We start from the raw sequence: 20,145 nt of genomic DNA, 5'->3' as shown, positions 1-20,145 counted from the left end.
GACTACCTCTTCCTGTGTGGTGTGGTGGAAACATGTCCTGTTTCTGGATCTATGTATATCCTTTTCTGCAAAGGATCAGGTGTAAAAAGCTCTTCTTGAGAAATTGCTTTCGGCGCAGATTTTTTTGGCTCCGGGCCTGGTTTTTGCTTTCCTTTAGCCTTAGGAGTTGTTGTATAGTTCTTTGGCGTACTTATTGGCACCAAAGGTATTGTTTTAGGAGTCGAGGCCTGGTCCGAGGGCTTAAAGGCATCGGAATCAGGCTTTGTGGGTTTCGGCACCGAAGATTTTTGGGTCGAAGCAGGCTTCATTGGTTTCGGTGCGGTCTTATCTTTAGGAGTGGACAGTTTGAGTGCTTTTCGGAACCAGGACTTCTTTCGGTGCCGACGGAGCTGGTAGTATCGGCACATGCGGTTTGCTTGGTATGGAGCTACTGGAAGGCTTTAATATGCCAATGTATTTGTAACATTTTCCCCACAACTGGACATGGTACGGGCTACTTTCCAGTGACATATCTTAGGGTGGCTGAAAGAATCCCAAGTGGAAACATAACCTTACGCATTTCTGCAGCGTTCATATTTTTCACTTCTCATCCGTAGTTCATGTTGACCTGAAATCCCAAGATTTTGCACATTCTTACAATGTTTTTATGCTCTTATTTATTTTATCCTTGGCATTTTGTTTAATAAATGCTTTCCATTAAAAAAAAAAAATATTTAAAAAAAGGAAGGCTTTAATATTTTCTTCGGAGCCGGGCTCGATGGCGGGGCTTTTGAAGCAGTGTATCGTGTTGACTGGGCCCCGAAGGCAGAGTTTTTGACCTTCGCCTTTGTTTTATGGGTTGGGGCTAGGGTAGAGGCACCTGATTGTATGGAGTCGTCTGCCTCAGATACGATCTGGAGATCGGAATCTTCCTCGGGGACACATGGACCTTCTTCGAAGATATCCACCGGTTCCGGAGCTGGTCTCTGCATGTCGCGTCGACGGGCCCTCCGATCTCCAATGGTCTTCTTGGATCGAAAGGACGCATAAGCTGTGCAGCTGGACTAGTCGTGTTCAGGTGATAAGCACAGGTTACACCCCTCGTGATGGTCGCTGTGTGGAAATGTTGCTCCACACACTGGGCATTTCTTGAATGGTATCCTTTCCATGAGTTGTAGGCCTCAACTCGTGGGTAGGCCCAACGGACCACGTCGACGACCGGAATCGAAGTGATGAGGTTGAGTCTATGTATATTGAAGTTAAAGTTTGTTTTAGAGGTTTTTGTCCGTCAAAGTCTTTGAAATGTAGATTTTCCAAACTGGAGCGGAAAAGTTGCATCCGAAATCAGTGGCGGAAAAATACAATCTAAGGATGGAGCCAATGCCCATGCGCACTATCGTCCAAGGGAGAAGTCACCCATCTTGTGACTACAAAGACTTCTTCCAAGACGACAACATGCAATCATTCGAGCCCAACACCAGGTGGCGATCTAGTGCAAAGTGTAGAATTTGCAGCTCATATGCCTCGAACATATGGTTATAAAACGAATATCAAGATAATGCTGACATTATTGTAAGAAAGTACCCTCTTTTTGCATGGTTGCCCCCACTTTTCCCAAACCACTGATGTTATTTGACTGAGTGTGCACAGAGTTCCTGCCAAACAGGTACCCAGGGCCTATGTCCTTTCCCTAAACTGCCAATTGGCACTCTTTGGCCACAGGTCAGTCCTTTGTAAATGGTACCATAGGTACCAAGGGCACTGTGGCCAGGGAAGGCCTCTAAGGGCTGCAACACTTATTGTGCCACCCTTAGAGGCCCTGTACATTACACATATATACTGCCATTGCAGGCTGCATGCTTTGGTGCAGAACAAAGTGAAGAGTCAGCATGGCACACATCCCTGTTTGCCATGCCTATAACCCACTGCCCTGGCATAGGTCAGCCACCCCTCTAGCTGGGTGCACTACACCAGTGGTGAGGGTACAGGTGCATAAGTCATGTACCCCTACAGGGTCTAAGCCAAGTCTTAGACATTGTAAGTGCAGTAACGCTGGAAGTTTGTCATAATGAACTCCACAGTACCATAATAGCTTTACTGAAAACTGGGAAGTTTGGTATCAAACTTTGGCACATTAAACCCACAACGATGCCAGCGTGAGATTGAATGAAAAATGCACTTCAAGGGCATCCTAGGGATGCACCTTAAAAAACGACCTTTCGGGGGACCCTGCGTGCCTGGGCCCCAACGCATCAAAGGCCCAGAGTCCCCAACTGGCTCCGCGGGGCCCGAAGGCGCACCAGTAGAGTGAGTCTGCCCAAACGCAGTGGACGGCTTTGTAGAACATATAAAGCTGGGCAGGGGATGCTTCAGTTACCTGAAACTGGGAGAGGGGGTGGGGGCGCAGCGCAGAGTCGCCCAAGAGTCAGGTACCAGGAACGGATCTTTAGTGAGACAATGCTCCAGGTCCAGTGTTGTGCCAGCCGACCAATTGAGAAAAGGCGAATAACGACCGTCCTTCCTCGCCTTGTGCTTCGATTTAATCGAGGAGAGCGAAGACCTTCCCTTCAAGCAAGACCGATGCAGAGTTAACTGCCGGGCCTCCAACAGGTTTCGGGACAACTCCTGCATAGACTTTGGATTTAATGGCCAGACAGTCGGAGCACGACTTTGGGTCATAGTCGCGCTCCACGCACCAGAGGTACACAAGTTGCGGATCGGTCATGAACATCAGCTTTAAACAGTAGTCACAGGGCTTGAATCCGGTCAGACCATAGGACATCCCTCGTGTACCAGGAGTCAAAGACTCGGGAAAAAAAAAAAAAGAAGTCGACAAAAGTAGAAAAAAGTTTAGTCAAAAAATGACTGAGGGGCAAGCTCCCTGGATCTGCGCTAGGCTGGCACAGAAAAATAAATAACTGATGTCAGCGCACAGGTACTGCTTCTTAGTAGGCACTGCAACATCCTGGCGACAAGCCAGCCGGACGCGGAATCGACCAACTCCTCCTACTGACACCTAGTGGTACTGCTGAAGAAAAATTCTCCAGACCCAAACCGATGCCTGGGGTAATTAAGGTAAGGAATCTGTAACAAATCGTCTCTTTCAGATAATTAGTGTAATCTGAGTCGCAGATGACGCAGGGCCTCTACACATCTTCGGTGCCCTAAATTAACAGGGTGTTAAGGGAAAGTCTTTGCAGAAAACTAAAGTAATTACAAAAAAACAGTGCAAAAGTGGTTGCGAAGAGATCCCATTACAGGCCCGAGTGATACCTCATCAGGCATCAATGGATATTCTAATATTCATAAGCTGCCAAACTGAACTAGACCTAAAACAGAAAAGGAGACCTTTGCCATTGCGTGTGATCTAGTGCGAGGTAAAAAAAAAAAAAAAACAGGCTCCACACTGCAGAGAATTCAATCATGAGTCAGTGTTTTCCCCAGCTCTCCTTGCAACCCGTTTTCTTCACATTTTTCCAGAAAGCGGCTCAGTACCCGCAGTTTATTCTTTTTTTAAAAATACATTGGGGACAAAAACAAAGAGCCAGACGCCTGAAAAGATTTAGAAATACTTCAGCCAAGGGACGGAACACCAATTGTCCAAACTGATACAAACTAGAACACCATCTCTACAGAACTTTGCTAGGGTTCATCTATATGGTCACCAAAAGAAGCATAGGGGTTAGCTGGACAGTGTCCTCCAATGCAACACCGGTTTAACTCTGTATATGCAGAAGATTCTTACAACTTCCCCTGAGCACCTCCAGTTTTATTCTTCACAGAATTTCTCTATTTGAAGGAGGGAGCACTTGTGATGCCCCCATATTCATGCCTAATATGTAGCAGCTGGAACACACTGCATTACACAGTGGTAAAATAGTCCCCTTCCCCCTTTATTTAGTTATGTTAAGAAGACTCCAGCAGACTTGCTGAGTTTAGGATATGAGCTGGTGTTTTGAGGCTGCCAGGAGCCAAAGAAATTAAAATGAACACCCAAATAACAAATCTTTACGCTGTGCAAAGACTGTTCTTCCAAAATGATCCTGTGGGTTTAAATTCTACTAGATTCCCCAGCGAGGCCTGGTGACTGCTTAAAGGCGACATGCACAGGCCAGGGGGCTGTCCCTGACGGGACCGTTGGGGCTCTGGGGGAGTCAGATGGGCTCCCGCCGGGGGCACGTAAATGACCTGTAGCGCACCGTAGACGCACGCTCGTTGGAGCAGGAGATGCTATGGCAGAGGAGCAGTTTTACCGCAAATTGAATTGCAACTAAAACAGGCAGAAAAGCAGAATAGAAGTAGGAGTAATAATTTTTGCATACGAAGACTTCCAAGAGGAGCAGAGGGCAAAGACATAATGATCATTAATGCAGACCTCCTCCACATCATCAGGGAGGACGATGTCTCCCCGCCAGCATTGGACAAAGCCCAACAGGTGGCCCTGGGTCGCACAAAGGTTGCCCCCAACATCCTTACAAGGGTTCATTTCTTTAATGAAAAGGAAGTCATCCTCCAGGCCTCGAGGAAAAAAGACAGACATTGTCTTTCAAGGCCACACTGACAAGCTAAGGCACCTCAATATCGGATATCAGTGGGGCCACACCTTTGCACTCATCTTCACCAGGGAGGGCTGTTGAGGACCTATTCGGTCTCTGAAGGAGGCAAAACAACTCTTGGGCTTGGCGCAGGACACAGACAGGGCTAGCTCGCGCCTGCTGTGCTTTCTCAGTCAGCCACCTTTGAAGCCGCAATGGGTCATGGCACAGTCCTCACATCCACAGGCAAAAATAGATGTGGCTGCTCACGAAGCTAAATAGGACATTATCCAACACATAAGCAACCTGGAGTGGTCCATTGCCCATCCCATCGACCTCTGACTAATGTAGGATCTATCCCCCCCCCCACCATCCAGACATCAGATGGATAGGTGCATCCCCAGGAAAGGATTCTTTGCTTCTCCGTGCTGCTCCATGATCGAATTCCTGGTAACTAAAGCCAGGGCTTGGGGTGAGGCTGGTAACCCATTGACCTCAGTTGGTCCCGCAGCATTGCCCTGGCACTGCAACACACTGCGTTGCCACACTGGACTGCTGGAGGCCCTTCTGGCTGCTTTTCATCTACCCGACCAATGCTGGCAAGAGGACAGAGCCTTTGCATCTCCACCCTTCCTTACAACACCACTCAATTCAATCCATAGGAGAGTGACTTCTCTCAAATGGCCCCCCTGCAGGTACACCACTGATTCAAGATATGAATGGAGTATTTGAGCCATGTTGGCTGCTTGTTGTGTTTTAATTCCTTCTCCTTTCTCCCTTTTTAAGGGGATGGACACTCTTATAAGACTTGCCCTGCTATGCCCCCCCCCCCCCATCATCTTGCCACCGAAGCTACTACTTCAGGCTACCCTCCAAAACTCTAGGTACCCTTCCCTCAAGTTCCGTGGCTGCCCACTCCCCGCTCCTCTCAGGGGATGGAGCCAGACACTCCTTGATCCACGGGGTTTCCGAGTCGGTTCATACAACTCTTGAAACAGTGCCCCACTTACCATTACGCGCTATCACTGCTCACACGACATGCCCTCCCCAAGGCTGTTAACCCACAAATCAAATTCCTATCCCTTAACATACGAGGATTGAACACCCAAAATAAACAGCACCAGGTCTGGCGCCGTCTCCTTATGCAAGACCCGGATGTTCTACTCTGCAAAGCCTTATTTTGCTGTGAGCCACTAAAGGGGTGAAGAATGATAATGGCTGCTTCTTAAAATTCATTGTACAAAGGGGGACGTGGACTTTAACCTTCTGTGCGACCCAGAGTTAGACCCCAGTGCCACTGTATTTCAATATATGGTTGCGATGTCTGCCGCGCTCAAAATCGATCTTATAGAACTTGGCTTGACAGATGCCTGGCAATACGGCTATCCCAGGTTTCAAGATTATTCCTTCTACTCCCAAGACCACTTCGTCTATTCCCGCATGGACTACTTTTCCCTTACCCCCACGCTATTAAGGAGCCTTAATTCGGCAGGCCTAGAAGACATCTTTCCGACCATGCCCATTTGGAGATTACATTGGCCAGGGCCGGCCCCACCTCCCCCATCTGCTCCTATGGCGGCTTCCTCCCTATTCGTTGAGACCCTGTGGATGTTGCTGACATCCAATGGGAAAATTAAACCCTTCACGAGTTCTCGGGCCACATTCTTTGGGATGGCTTTAAAGCTACAATTCGGGGGCATGAGAATAAACTGGCCTTGTTTGCTGACTATCTTCTACTAGCTCTCACCCGTCTTGAGTCTTCCCTTGCAGCCTTAGTCACTGTATTGCATGATTTTGAGAAGGTCTTGGGTTTTTAAAAATAAATATGACTAAATTGCAGGCCCTTAACCTCAAAATCAACAAAACGGACCTTCCAGACTCACAGGCTCTTTCACCCCTTTCAATGGGCTCCAAAATCTATCAAATATCTGGGACCGCACCTGAGCTCTGATCTTACAACTTGAACACAAGCTAATTGGCTGGAATATAGGTGTTCAGTCCTGGAGGACTTTCACCTATGGAAACCACTCCTGGTCTCTTGGATGTGTTTACTGAATGCAGTCAAAATGTCCACTCTGCCTAAAATTCTCTGCTGGTTTCAGATGGTCCCCACTCATATCTCGCAAGACTATTCTCAATCTCCAAAATGATATTTGCAATTTTCTCTGAGGTAGGAAGTGTCAGACATTCTCAAACGCTATGCTGTAGCTCCCCAGGGACTGGGGGATGGTCACAGCAGCAAGCTCCAATCTCTTGGAATACAACTGGGCAGATAACTTAAGTTGCCCACTTACAGCACTCATGCTTCACACCGCCTAGGCTTAAAGCCCTCAACCTATTTCATTCCCTCAAGTGCCAAGCCCTACTGGCATACAGGGGACTGATACTCCCCACCCTATTAAAAACTCAACCAGGTCTCTGCTTTTCCCAACACTTCAGTGGAGTCATCTCAACATTTTAACTTCCATGACATTGCATAGTCACATACATCTATGACGACCCTCCCACTGTTTAGCATTGCAATGTTTTTGTACCCTTCTGACATTGGGATTGGACTACCCCTTCCCCCCCACCCCTCTCTGTGTGGTGTAAAACCCCATGTCCTTGGATAAAGTTTGCCCCAAGGTGGCCCCACTGCAGGGCCCTGACAATACCCTTGGGACAATGCACATATAAATTTGACACTCTTCTCGTTACTTATTGTATTACTTTGCATCAATGACCTTGGTAGGACATGTAAACCTGTGAATGCTTTGTCCCGATATTTCTTGTTATTTTTGCCTTTCAAAATTTCAGAACCAAAAATATTTATGGGGCCAAAGTACAGCCTTGAGACACACCGCACTTGAGGCTAAATGCACGGGACGTTTCCCAAGCTGGCGTCAAACGCACTTTAGCCACTAAATTGGAGTGCAGATCATACAGAAAGTTCACAAAGCACACGTTGACACTCATATCCAATAACCTCAACCACAACTTGGCTCTATTAAGTAGAATAAATGGACAGATAAGTCACAAGTCCTTGATTTGGAATTGAAACCATGTCCAGCAGGGAGTGAAAGACTCGCAAGGTTAATAAAAATACGGAGGTAAGTGACTAATACTGTTTAACAGCTCAGCAAAATAAGGCGATAAAAAGCATATGTGGGGTACCATTCAGATGGGACACTACACAACTAGTCTATATTAATCTCCAAGACATTTAAAGCATAGGTGTACGTGCACAAATCGCATAAAAGTGGCTCTACTCCATCGGAGTATAGGAATTGCTTGTAACTGTTTGCCTGGCCCATTCATTTCTTATTGTAATTATCCACGCTTTCAACTTTTCAGGCAGGTTGGTGCTTGTATCTGCCAAAATCCCCGATACATGGAAAGTAAAGCTCAAATCCTCCAACTATCAAAAGGGCACCCTCCGCTTTTGGGCTCTCTCCACAATTAATTAACTGAACTAATGTTTTTGTTGCTAACTCTACATGATTCCGGCATCTAAAAGTGGTCTACAACAGCCAAAGAGTAGTACAATGCAATATAGAGACCATTCAGCATTTAGTCTAAAAAATAATTTCCTCCTAGTAAAATCCCACCCAACAACCATTTTCAAAACAAGGCCAAGAAGGAATTGCCTGATCATTTATTGATAAAGTAAAACATGCTTGTAAGAGCGCAAAAAATGCCACCTCAAGCCACTGAGCTCTCAACGTAGAGCCATTACCCTACAGGACTCTGCAACAAGCACAGGGAATTTTCATCTTACCAATCCAAGATTCCAATGTTTAGTGATGGAATATATCTCCATCAGCCTCAGGTGTTGCCAGAGATTTCCCTCTCCCGGTTCTTTCCTCAAAATAAATTCCACTTTTAGTTCATAAGCTTAAAACAGCCAAAGGCTTGCATGTTAAGAGTGTGAGATGCTTGTAATACCATAACTTACCAGCTGCATGGAGACTCTGTAAAGTTTGGAATGCCGCCGCACTTTTAGAGTGATTTCTTGTGGAACGCTGGAATCCACTAGGATGACCTCATCATCACTATCATTCGGTAAGGCTTGGCTGGTCGGTGATCGCAACATGTCTAGGTCTTTGAGTTTTGCATTTACTTCACTAGGCACAAAAAATGAAAAATGTTGGTTTAATAGCATGGGCCGCTTACAAGGAATCTAAGCTTTACACATTAAAGCAAGAATTCCGCTGTTTTTCACCATTTGAAAACATTACCTATCAACACTGCAGAAATGAAGAAAAAAAGAATTGATCAAGCAGACCACAACCAGCGATGGACACTACAAATACCACTTAAGCAAAATATTACAAATCAGTTGTCTTAAATACAAAGTGGTCAATCACCAAAAAAAAGACGTAACCACCCACCACAATCAGAACAGTTACTAATTCATCTCAGAACCCCTATGCATGGCCAGATGGTCTCATTCAGGTCTACAATCTGAAGGGAGCATCATGTCACCAACAGCTTCCCCCGTTCAGATAACCTATTTTCTCATTTGTCCATATACCTCTGAACAATGCCCCTGTATGCACTTACATCTTTATCCCTTAAAAACAAAACTATCTCATGGTGTCCCTTACATCTGTCCAGTTAAATGTTTATGGAAAGGAACATTTTACTATTATTAGCAGCAGAGATAAGCCCCAACAGGCATATCGAAATATTTCTTCCCAGTCAAGAGACAACATACTAGTGACTTGCTGGTCAAAAAATGAAAATGAACCAGCATTGCCATGTGAAAAATAGTAGCTCTACTAAAAGTAAATATGGAGCAGCTCCATTTTACGCTAGATATACTAGTAATAAGCCAGAGTCCACATTTAGGGACATTAAAGTTCTACCCAGTAGTAGATCTTTAATTTCAAATTTTTTTTTTTTTACAACCAAATGAAAGGCTCAGTTCCAAATTAAGTCAAAAACGCAATTTCTGTTCTGGGGTGGAGTTATGAACCTGGTGTGTGGGATTCATACCGCTCAACAAGTTTATCAAGTTGATGCTTATTGTGGGAATGAAGATGTAATTTTCGTTATTGTTTGAAAGTCAGACATTAAATTACAGCAAACAATGCAAGGGCTGTGAAACTTTGGCGCTCACAGCCAACCATGAAGGCTCTTACAGTGCTTAATTTCAGTTGGTGGACCCCACCAGCACTTCTTTATGGGGTGACTAATAAACCTGGGTTGCAGCCTAGTTTCTCGAAGTTTAAAGCGAATGAGAGTGGTCTAAGGTAGAGCCAAGTTGCTGGGTGTTTTCCCAGTCCACATTATACCATGTGAATCAAAGTTGAAAAAAACAACAAAAAAACACCACAAATATTGGCAAAGCCAACAGTTTTCACATATGCGAGATTTGTGATATTTGATTTTTTTAGACAGGTTTCCAATATGTTTAAAAGTCAAGAAAATAGCAGTATGAGGCAACCAATGAGAGTACAACATATTTGCCAAGACTGGTTTACAGGCGCTGTAGAATGAGGGTTAAAGCAGTAGGCACACTAAATAATTGACAAATGAAGTTGTTTTTACATGTGAAAGTATGCATATGTGTGCGTGCTTGCATATGTAGGTTCCCTGTACATTAACAGAAATGTATGGACAGGTGGATGGATGATGGATTGGGTTTACTTTTTATATTTCTAGAATGAAGTAATTTATGATTTAAGAGACAAATATGGCTCAGTGATTTAAAAAACGCAAAATGAAACGAAGCAGGTATATTGCACACCCCTCGGCTTTAGGGCAGGTAAAATCTGTATTTGCAAGGAGTTATGCCACGCCTTGGGGCTTCATATTTAGTGGTGGAAATTTTTACGCAAGCACTGGGTACATGTCCTGTGGAGGCAGAGTGCGTCCAAGCTTTTTACAGCAAGCAAAACTCACTACAAAAACACCAGTACAGACAGGATCTCATTTTTTTAAATTACAAATGGAAATTTTGCAGGGGCAATAAAGTAGCACACATTTTTTCTCTCTTCTGAAAGAAAATAAGATTTTGATGCTTAGATGGCATAGAAAAGAGCAGGGACCCTGGAACACATATATACACACACACATATATACACACACATATATACACACACATATATACATACACATATATACATACACATACATATACACACACAACGCGTTATGCCTGTATTTTCACAAATAAAAGAACTGTCAAGTATGCTGGTGTGGTCCGTGTGGCGTGGCGAACTGCGCACGTCTTTGTTTGGATATATACATATTCATACACATATACATACACATACACATATACATATATATATATATATACATATATATCACTCAGCTGCAGTCTCCCACCACGCCAGCAAAGCGACAGAAACCACGCAAATCCAGCGTTTCTTTTAGGCACAGGTATTTATTTAAGGTCGAGTTTCCTAGATCTGACGCGTTTCGGGTATCCGCCCTTGCTCATAGATAGTCAGTAAATTAACTATTCACCATTTAAATAGTAACCGTTCCATAGTTTTTTTCTTTCAGAAGCTTTTTTTTTCTATCTAACCACGTGATAGTACAAAACATGTAGAGTATGTCTTCCAAACATTTCTAAAATTTCACAAATAAATGCTTAATGTAAAATGGAATAAAAGCAAATAGTAGTTAAATCCATATAAACATTAGTCTGAGCAATTTGTATACATTGAAAACAATTAAAACAATGTATATTAAAAATATAAAAAAGCATTAATGCAATGACCAAAATGTTGTTGTTTAAATACTGTGTTAGTCCATACTAGTTGTAATATGTGCAAATAACACTAAGAGCTGAAATGTGCAAAAGATCGCTTTAAAGTGCCACAGAATTTTGTGCAAAATGCCAAGAGATTGTGTGCAAAAATTGCAATATGTAAACAATCAGATCTAAAAAGTCTATATTTTAGTATAAATACCAAAATAGATTACAAATCTTGTGCAAAAAACGCAATATTGTATGGACATAGGAATAAATATATAAATATATAAATAACTTAATTCCTATTCGTCAAATGATATTATAACTCCGTATAGTTTGAAATGTCTGCATGAATGCAATAATGGTCAAATGAAATGCTTACTGCTCAGAGTATAAATAGCTAGTTAGCATAGTTAAGTGGAAAGTATCAAATGTTGGAAGAAAACCAAATGTACACACTGTTGTGTCTATGTCCTCATATCAAAGTGTAAAAGGAAAGTGCTTCCAATTAAATAGAAAATGGGATAACAGAGGAAAAAACATGTAACCATGAAACTAAATAAAGTAATAAAGGTGCAAATTTCTCAAAGAGATTCAAAATTTATACAGAACCGAAAGGCATAGCACTCTACTAAACCTACATAATTAGAAAGTGAATATCATAATTTTAAAGGAACACATACAAATAATCAGTGGGATTCAGCCCATTAGGGAATTTACTGTCCAGTTCTAAAATGAAGTGTGATTCCAGCCTCCTGAGAGTTTTGTCTCCGTCACCTCCCCTGCAAGGCTTTGGAACTGAGGCGATAACATAGTAGGACAGGCATTGTAAATTGTTATTATGTATGGCCTTGAAATGCCTGGCCACTGGATACGTGCCATCATTGTTAACGATGGCACGTAGATGCTGGAGAATCCGGACATGCACCTGTAGTCAAGTGCTTCCAACATATCTAAGACCACAGGTGCATGTCAGGACGTAGACTGCAAATTCCGTCTTGCAGTTGAACGACCCTACTATGTTAGTCATAGTTGGACTGAAAGATGTGGAGTATTGGGTGGTGTTTATTCCAAATTTACACGCTCTGCAAGTGGAGCAGCGTTTAAATCCCGGCTGGGATTTCAACCAGTCTTCCTTCTTGCCAAGTTCTGGAAATTCATGGCAAATTTGGGTCCTAAGAGAAGGTCCCTTTCGATATGTTATAGAGGGACCGTCAGGCAGCCTCGGTGCTAAAACCAAATCTGTCTTAAGGATTGGCCACCTTCGCTTGATAATGGACCTAATTTGCCTGGCCTGTTTACTGTAGGCTGTGATCAGTCTAGGGGCCTGTTCATTTTCTGTAGGTACAACATTAGGAGGACAGATGCCAGTGGGAGCCAGTATTGACTCCCTACTTCTAACCTTCATTTTTTGTACTGCTAGTTTCAAAACAGACTCCCTATAGCCCCTACGTCTGAATCTATCCAGGGCTTCATTAGTGCAGTTAGTGAGGTCCGTATCAGTACTACAGATTCTCTTAAGTCTGAGTGACTCACCAAACGGAATATTATCAATCACATGTTTTGGATGTGCACTGCTGGCATGTAAGATGTTATTGCCAGCAGTGACCTTCCTGTGAAGTTTGGTTGCCAAGTGTCCCTCATGAGTAAAAACTTTTACATCAAGGAATTCAACCTCACATTTGTTGATAACCGATGTGAATTTAAGGTTTATCTGATTCTCATTGATAGACCTGATAAAATTGTTGGCACTGTCAGAGTCACCCTTCCATAAAACAAAAACATCTATATATCGCACCCTTAGTGCAACATGTCTGTTAAAAAGAGTCCCAAGCGTTCCTTTGAGGACCCACTCCTCCCACCAGCCTACGTGTAAACACGCATAGCTGGGGGAGAAGCAGGCCGCCATCGCAACACCGCATTTTATTAACAAAGATATCGCTGCCAAACAGAGAAATTGTTATGTAGACACCAGGTTGTGAGTTCTACTAACATTGTTATGATTATAACAATTGATAAGTTCTTTTTCCTAGGAAATATTCTAGAGCTTTCAGTCCAGAGGTATGTATAATGCTCGTATAGAGCAATTCGATATCTAGGGTCATAAAAAGCATATCGTCACTCCATGGGATACATTGAATTTTCCTGATGAAGTCCCCGGTGTCTGATATATGTGGGCAAGTTCTTCACCAAATCCTGCAGGAAATAGTCTATATATTATGTGACATGTTCTGCCATCCCTGCAATTGCCGAGATGATGGGTCTGCCGGGATCTGGGACAACCTGTTTGTGGACCTTTGGCAAAAGGTATAGTTTAGGCAACACTGGACACTACATGTAAAAACTCAAATTCTTGTTTGGAAATCATGCCACTTATGTAGCAGTTTTTGTAGCGTCTCTCTAGCATCGGTGTATTGTTTCATACTAGTTCGAGAATAGCAAGATGAGTCACTAAGTTGTTTATTGGCCTCCTCAATGTAAGCATCCTGTGGCCAAATTACCACATTGCCTCCCTTATCCGCGGTAGTGACAATTTTATAGTCTTTGCTCAATCTTTTAGTCAGTGAAAGATATTCCAGTTCTTTCTTACTCTTATATCTTTTCTAGTGTTTTATTTTATGGTGTAATTGTTTCAGGTCCTCAACCACTACATCCTGGAAAATGTCAACTGAGTCCCTGGGCACAGCGGGATAAATTTGGATTTATGTTTGAATGGGCTGATGTTAGCCCCCACTTGTTCAAATGATGCTGCCCTTAGTTCACCTTGGGTTGTAGCCATGTCCATATCAGATGTATCATTTGTCGCTAGTTGATGCATCATTAGGAAGGTTTTAGTATCCATAGCTGGTAGTGTCAAAGGTTTATGAGCAACTATAGTATTACCAGATGGTTCCTTGTCATTCAAACCTTCCTTAATACTAAAGAATTTTTTAAGTTTGAGCTTTCTGATGTAACAGTAAACATCCACTCGGGTTTTAGAATAGTTAAGATCTATATATCTATATATATCGCCTCACGCCAAGTCAAAACTGCTGCATCACCATAACAAAGGGTGCATCGTCGTTATCAACAAAAATTGGCCCTTGATTTTAAGTGACCCAGTAATTGGCAAAGATCTTCCTAAAAGACCCTCAATAACATACAGTAGAGGCCAATCCATTAAGGATGAGCTCGTAAAAACCAGTCCAGAGATTATGGAATCAACTAGTTGGCTACAGACGCATGCAGGCTTCTTCAATTGCAAAACTTGCAAAGCTCGTTTACAAGCGGTGAATAAAACTACCTACCTTTCACCGTTTGATTTGAAGAAGCATAAGATCAATAAATTACTCATGTGTAAGACGGAGTATGCAGTCTATGTTTTGCCCTGCTCATGCAACTTGCTATATGTGGGGAGCACTAAACTCCCAGTGCATAAAATAATCTTACAACATCTTAGAGCAATATGCAATCAAGCTAACACTTATCCAGTGACAAGACACTTTAAATCCAAACATGATTCCAAAAGTGGCGAGCTCAAATATTTTGTAATAGATTGTGTCCCTGCAAGTAAACGAGGAGGCAATAGAGAGGAAAAACTAGGCCGCCTAGAGACCCGGTATATAATAGAACTAAACACAAAACAACCTTCGGGTCTCAACATCACAGAGGATTTGTTTACTTGTCTTTAAGAAAACATGCCAAAGGGTCACATATCAATCAATTTGAATCTTAGGGAGATATATGCATACATAAATTTAATAATTTTTTATGTGTTTTAAATATTTGATAAATATTTATTTACAAATTTATACTTTTTAATAGAATTTCTTATAGGTTTTTTCTAACATTTAATATAATGAGAATGCATTCATTTTATCCAATATTTAACCATTTTAAGGTTTTTATTCTTTGGCGTATTTATGAATCATTGCTAGTGTATTTATAAAGAATAGGAGTGGAGACAAATATAAGAATAGTTCTATTGGGCCCTAAAAATGAGAAATAATGTATATTGTTCACATATCCGTAGTGCAATACCTTGTAAATATAGATTCAGTTGGTATTTATACCGATATTAGACTATCAGATGCTGCTCCCACATGTTGCTGCTCAAGCACTATGCACTTTATTGATTACAAAGTGGCGAAAGTGAAATGGGGGCTCCGATTTCACTATACAGGCATATTCTGCTCTTGCCCGCAAATGAATGATAAAGTTAAGATAAAGAAACCTGAAAAATTATATAAAAAAACACAAATATAGGAACAATGGATTTTGAAAGCTGCTATTTTGGAATCAATAAAATTGATTTTTAACAAGCACTTTGTTTTGCACTATCATAGATTTGTTCTTTTAGGATAATTGGTTTTGCACATAAAATATTTTAAAATTGTAAATATTTTAGCCGGTATGTCTACATTGTACAATTTGTTTTTTTGAACTTTACCTTTTGTAGTTTCTCAACAATGAGTAACTCTTCTATATCTATGATATATGTAGGCTAAACCATATAATTACAATTGTGCTTATTTAAACCAATGTCCTAGGAGTTGTCTGTGTCATTCGATCAAGCGCTCTGGGCAGCGCGAAACGAGTCATGGAGATTTGAAGCACCTAAAATAAAATCTTCACAAGCACTTACTTTGGGTCCATATCCGTTTCTTCAGTTTTCACGAGTCTGGCAAAGATAGGAAATCCTTGGAATGTAATATATATATATATATATATATATATATATATACACACATATACACACATATACATATATATATATACATATACATACATATATATACATATATATATATGTGTATATATATATATACATATACATATACATAGATACATCTATATACATCTATATATCTATATATCTATATATCTATATATCTATATATCTATATATCTATATATCTATATATCTATATATCTATATATCTATATATCTATATCTCTATATCTCTATATCTCTATATATCTATATCTCTATATCTATATATCTATATATCTATATATCTATATATCTATATATCTATATATCTATATATCTATATATCTATATGAGAACTGAAGCATAACGATGGACCCTTCCTACTAACAGCACCTGACCTCCTTTCCCCCCAAACGAATGTATCTTCCCCTCAAATTACAATAGGGGTTTGTGTGCACACTGTCTGGCACCCACCGTTACTGTGCCTATTCCCTAGGGAATCAAATACAGATAGACAACCACAAAGGTGCACCACAAAATGCTTCAAGTAACAATATTATTAATGAGCCGCGGAAAGGTGATGTTTTTCCAAAAATCAAATATGCTACTTACCAGTATGCATCTGTTCTTGGCATGTAGGGCTGCCGACATTCATATCTGTGCATAGATCGCCGCCTAGTGTTGGGTCCGGATGATTGCACATTGTTTTCCTAGAAGAGTCTTTGAAGTATCAGGAGATAGGTGGCTCCTCCCCTGGACTACAGTGCGCATGGGCATCGACTCCATCCTCAGATTGTTTTTAGCCATTGAGGCAGAGATGGAGTGTAATACAGTAAGTGATGACCATGCTAAGAGTAATTCTGAGTGCTGCACCCGCTACAGGCGCCCTTGAGGAGGGCGGGCGATATGAATGTCAGCAGCCCTACATGCCAAGAACAGATGCATACTGGTAAGTAGCATATTCGGTTCGAGGCATGTGGGCTGCTGAAATCATATCTGTGCATAGAATATATAGCAGTCCCTCTATTAGCGGCGGCCGCCCGTGCCAGCTGCAGCAGTCTGAAAAAGTTTTTAGAACAGCCTGCCCTACAGCTGTCTGCTGTTTGGAGTGCATATCTACGAAGTAGTGTTTTGTAAATGTGTGTATGGTAGACCATGTGGCTGCTCTACAGATTTCCTCTAAAGGAATGTTTCCAAGGAAAGCCATGGAGGCCCTCAACTTTCGTGTGGAGTGGGCTCTCGGGGGAACTGTTAATGTGCGCTTAGTCTTTTGATAGCAAATCTGTATGCACTTAACGATCCACCTGGCTATACCTGCTTTGGAAATGGGGTTGCCTTTGTGTTGTGGTGAAAAGGCAACAAACAGTTGTTTTGTTATCCTAAAATCTTTTGTCCTATCTATGTAGTACATTAGAGCTCTTTTGACATCTATAGTTTGATTGATATGGAACTGTGAAACCACTTTAGGCAGAAACTTGGGGTTAGTGCGTAGTACCACCCTGTTGGAGTGAATCTGTAGGAATGGCTCCTGGATAGTTAGTGCCTGAAGTTCACTAACTCGTCGTAGCGATGCGATTGCTATTAGGAAAGCCACTTTCCATGTCAAGAATTGTATCTCGCATGAGTGTAGAGGTTCAAAAGGTGGACCCACCAGTCTGGTGAGGACCACATTCAGGTTCCATACAGATGCTGGCGGGTGTCGGGGAGGAATAACTCGTTTGAGTCCCTCCAGAAAAGCTTTGATGGCAAGCACTCTGAACAGTGAAAGATGCTGTCTGTTTTGGAGATAACCTGCTATTGCGGATAAATGTATACGAATGGAAGCATAGACCAGATTGCATTTGTATAGATGTAACAGATAACCGATGATGTTGTGAGTAGATGCATCTAGCGGATTAATGTTGTTATTGGCACAATAAATGACAAACCGCTTCCATTTTGCCGCATAACATGCTCTAGTGGTGGGCTTTCTTGCCTCCCTTATGATATCCATACAGTCAGGAGGCAGGTTGAGGTAGCCAAATTCTGAGACCTCAGGAGCCAGATCACCAGGTTGAGCTGTTGCGGATCTGGATGCTGAATGTCGCCATGGCTCTGCGTCAAAAGCTTGGGCGTGAGGTGTAGCCTTTGATGCGGTATCACGGAGAGTTCTAGAAACGTGGTGTACCATGGTTGGCGTGCCCACGTTGGAGCAACCAGGATTAGAGTCATCGAGTGTTGCTTTAGCTGGGGGAAAACCATACGCAAATATGCCTCACCAGTTCATCCATATTGCATTTCCCTGCGACTGTGGGTGTGGGAATCTGCCGGCAAAGCTTTGGCATTTTGCGTTTTCCCTTGCTGCGAAGAGGTCTATCTCTGGATGACCCCACTGATGGAAGTACGGATGGAGTACTGATGGATGTATCTCCCACTCGTGCATCTGGTGGCTGTGCCTGCTGAGCAGGTCCGCCATCTGATTGTCCTTGCCTGGGAGGTGTTCTGCCATGAGGATGATGTTTCTCTGAATGGCCCACTTCCACATGCTCTGAGCCAGATGAGACATCTGTGGAGAGTGTACCTCCCTGCTTCTGTATGTAGTACATGGCCGTCATGTTGTCCGTCCGGATCAACACAACCTTGTTGCACAAATGTACCTTGAATGCTTTCATTGCCATGAAGATAGCCATCAGTTCCAGAAGGTTGATGTGCACCTTTTTCTGCTGTGCTGTCCATAGTCCCTGCACTGTGTAGTGGAGTACATGAGCTCCCCATCCCTGGAGAGATGCGTCCAGTTGTCAGAATATTCTGTGGCACAGGCTCCTGGAACGGTCGGCCCCTGCAAAGGTTTTGTGGATTACACCAATGCAGAGAGTTGTATGCGCGACCGGTCACCAACACTAGGTCTTTCAATTGTCCTGATTCCACGGACGTGCTAAGCACTCCTGAAGCGGACGCATGTGTAGTCTCGCGTGCGGGACTATGAAGATGCAGGAGGCCATCATGCCTATCAGCTGCATGAACACTCGTGCTGGAAGCGAGTGTTGCGGTTTGAATTTCCGCAATTGCATGCTGTTGATCCTCACTGAATTTGGCTGTGCTTTGGCTGCCAGAGTGTTTATTATTGCGCCCAAGTACTGCCGTACGTGGGCAGGCTGAAGGTGGGACTTTGGATAATTCGGTGAAAACCCCAGATCGTGAAGAAGGTGAATGGTGTGGGACATGTGGGCGGAACATTGCTGGGCTGACTTCGCCTGGATAAGCCAGTCGTCCAGATAAGGATAGATGTGAACGTTCTGTCTCCGTAGGTGTGCAGCCACTGTCGCCAAGCACTTGGTAAACACCCTGGGTGCTGTCGTCACTCCGAAAGGGAGGACCTTGAACTGATAATGCTGATCCTGAATGGTAAATCTGAGATATTTCCTGTGTGACGGGTGTAGCGATATATGGAAATATGCATCCTTGACATCTAGTGCTGCGAGGAAATCTCCCTGACTGAGTAACGGTTAAACCAGCTGTAATGTGAGCATGTGAAAGTGTTCTGATAGAATGTACTGGTTTAGGGGCCTGAGGTCCAGTATGGGTCTGAGGGACTAGTCCTTTTTTGGGATCAAGAAGTACAGCGAGTACACCCCTGTACCTTTTTGTTCCACAGGCACAAGCTCTATGGCTCCTTTTTGCAGCATGCTGACTACCTCCTGCTGCAATAATGGTAATGCTCTGCGGACATAGGACGGTGTCTTGGGGGTATGTTGGGTGGAGTGGATGTTAACTCCAGACAATAACCGTACTGGATAAGCTGCCTCACCCACCTGTCTGTAGTGATGGATTTCCAGACCGGCAGGAACTGTTGTAGTCTCCCCCGACCGGTGTGGTATGGTCAGGGGGCAGTGACAAGACGTCACTGTTTGCTAGTGGCGGAGGATCGGGAGTTGTTGTTTCCACGACCTCTGCCCTTGGTGCCGTTTCCACGGTAGCCACCCCTATTGTTCTTGTTGTAGATGGTCTGCGTGCCTCCTTTACTGTATTGTGTCTGCTGGGACAGCTGGCCTCTGGAAGCTCCTATTGTTGGAGCGACGAAAGGAACCACCCCAGAACTGCTGCGACTGTAGAGCCCCCATAGACTTTGCAGTCTGTGTCCTTCTTAATTTTTTCTAAGGTGGTGTCTACCTCTGGGCCAAATAAGTGATCAGGGTTAACCGGCTGATTGAGTATGGTGGTTTGTATCTCGGGCTTGAAGCCGGAGATTCTCAGCCAAGCATATCTTCGTA

The 20,145-nt window shown here is 43.0% G+C and overlaps 1 protein-coding gene across 3 annotated transcripts in view; it reads right to left on the bottom strand.

Annotated features, from left to right (window-relative positions):
* The window catches only part of NFATC2IP (nuclear factor of activated T cells 2 interacting protein), a 637,099-nt gene that overhangs the window by 114,022 nt on the left and 502,932 nt on the right, over window positions 1–20,145 (bottom strand). For all 3 annotated transcript variants that reach the window (XM_086932403.1, XM_086932401.1, XM_086932402.1), the window contains one exon: window positions 8,449–8,617. In XM_086932403.1, the coding sequence (XP_086788529.1) occupies window positions 8,449–8,617 (169 nt within the window). The remainder of the gene's footprint in view (window positions 1–8,448; window positions 8,618–20,145) is intronic.

The sequence above is a fragment of the Lissotriton vulgaris genome, chromosome 7, assembly GCF_964263255.1.
Source record: "Lissotriton vulgaris chromosome 7, aLisVul1.2, whole genome shotgun sequence".
Classification (NCBI taxonomy): Eukaryota; Metazoa; Chordata; class Amphibia; order Caudata; family Salamandridae; genus Lissotriton; species Lissotriton vulgaris.
The sequence above is the reverse complement of the archived record's forward strand: the minus strand, read 5'-3'. Positions and strand labels throughout refer to the sequence as shown.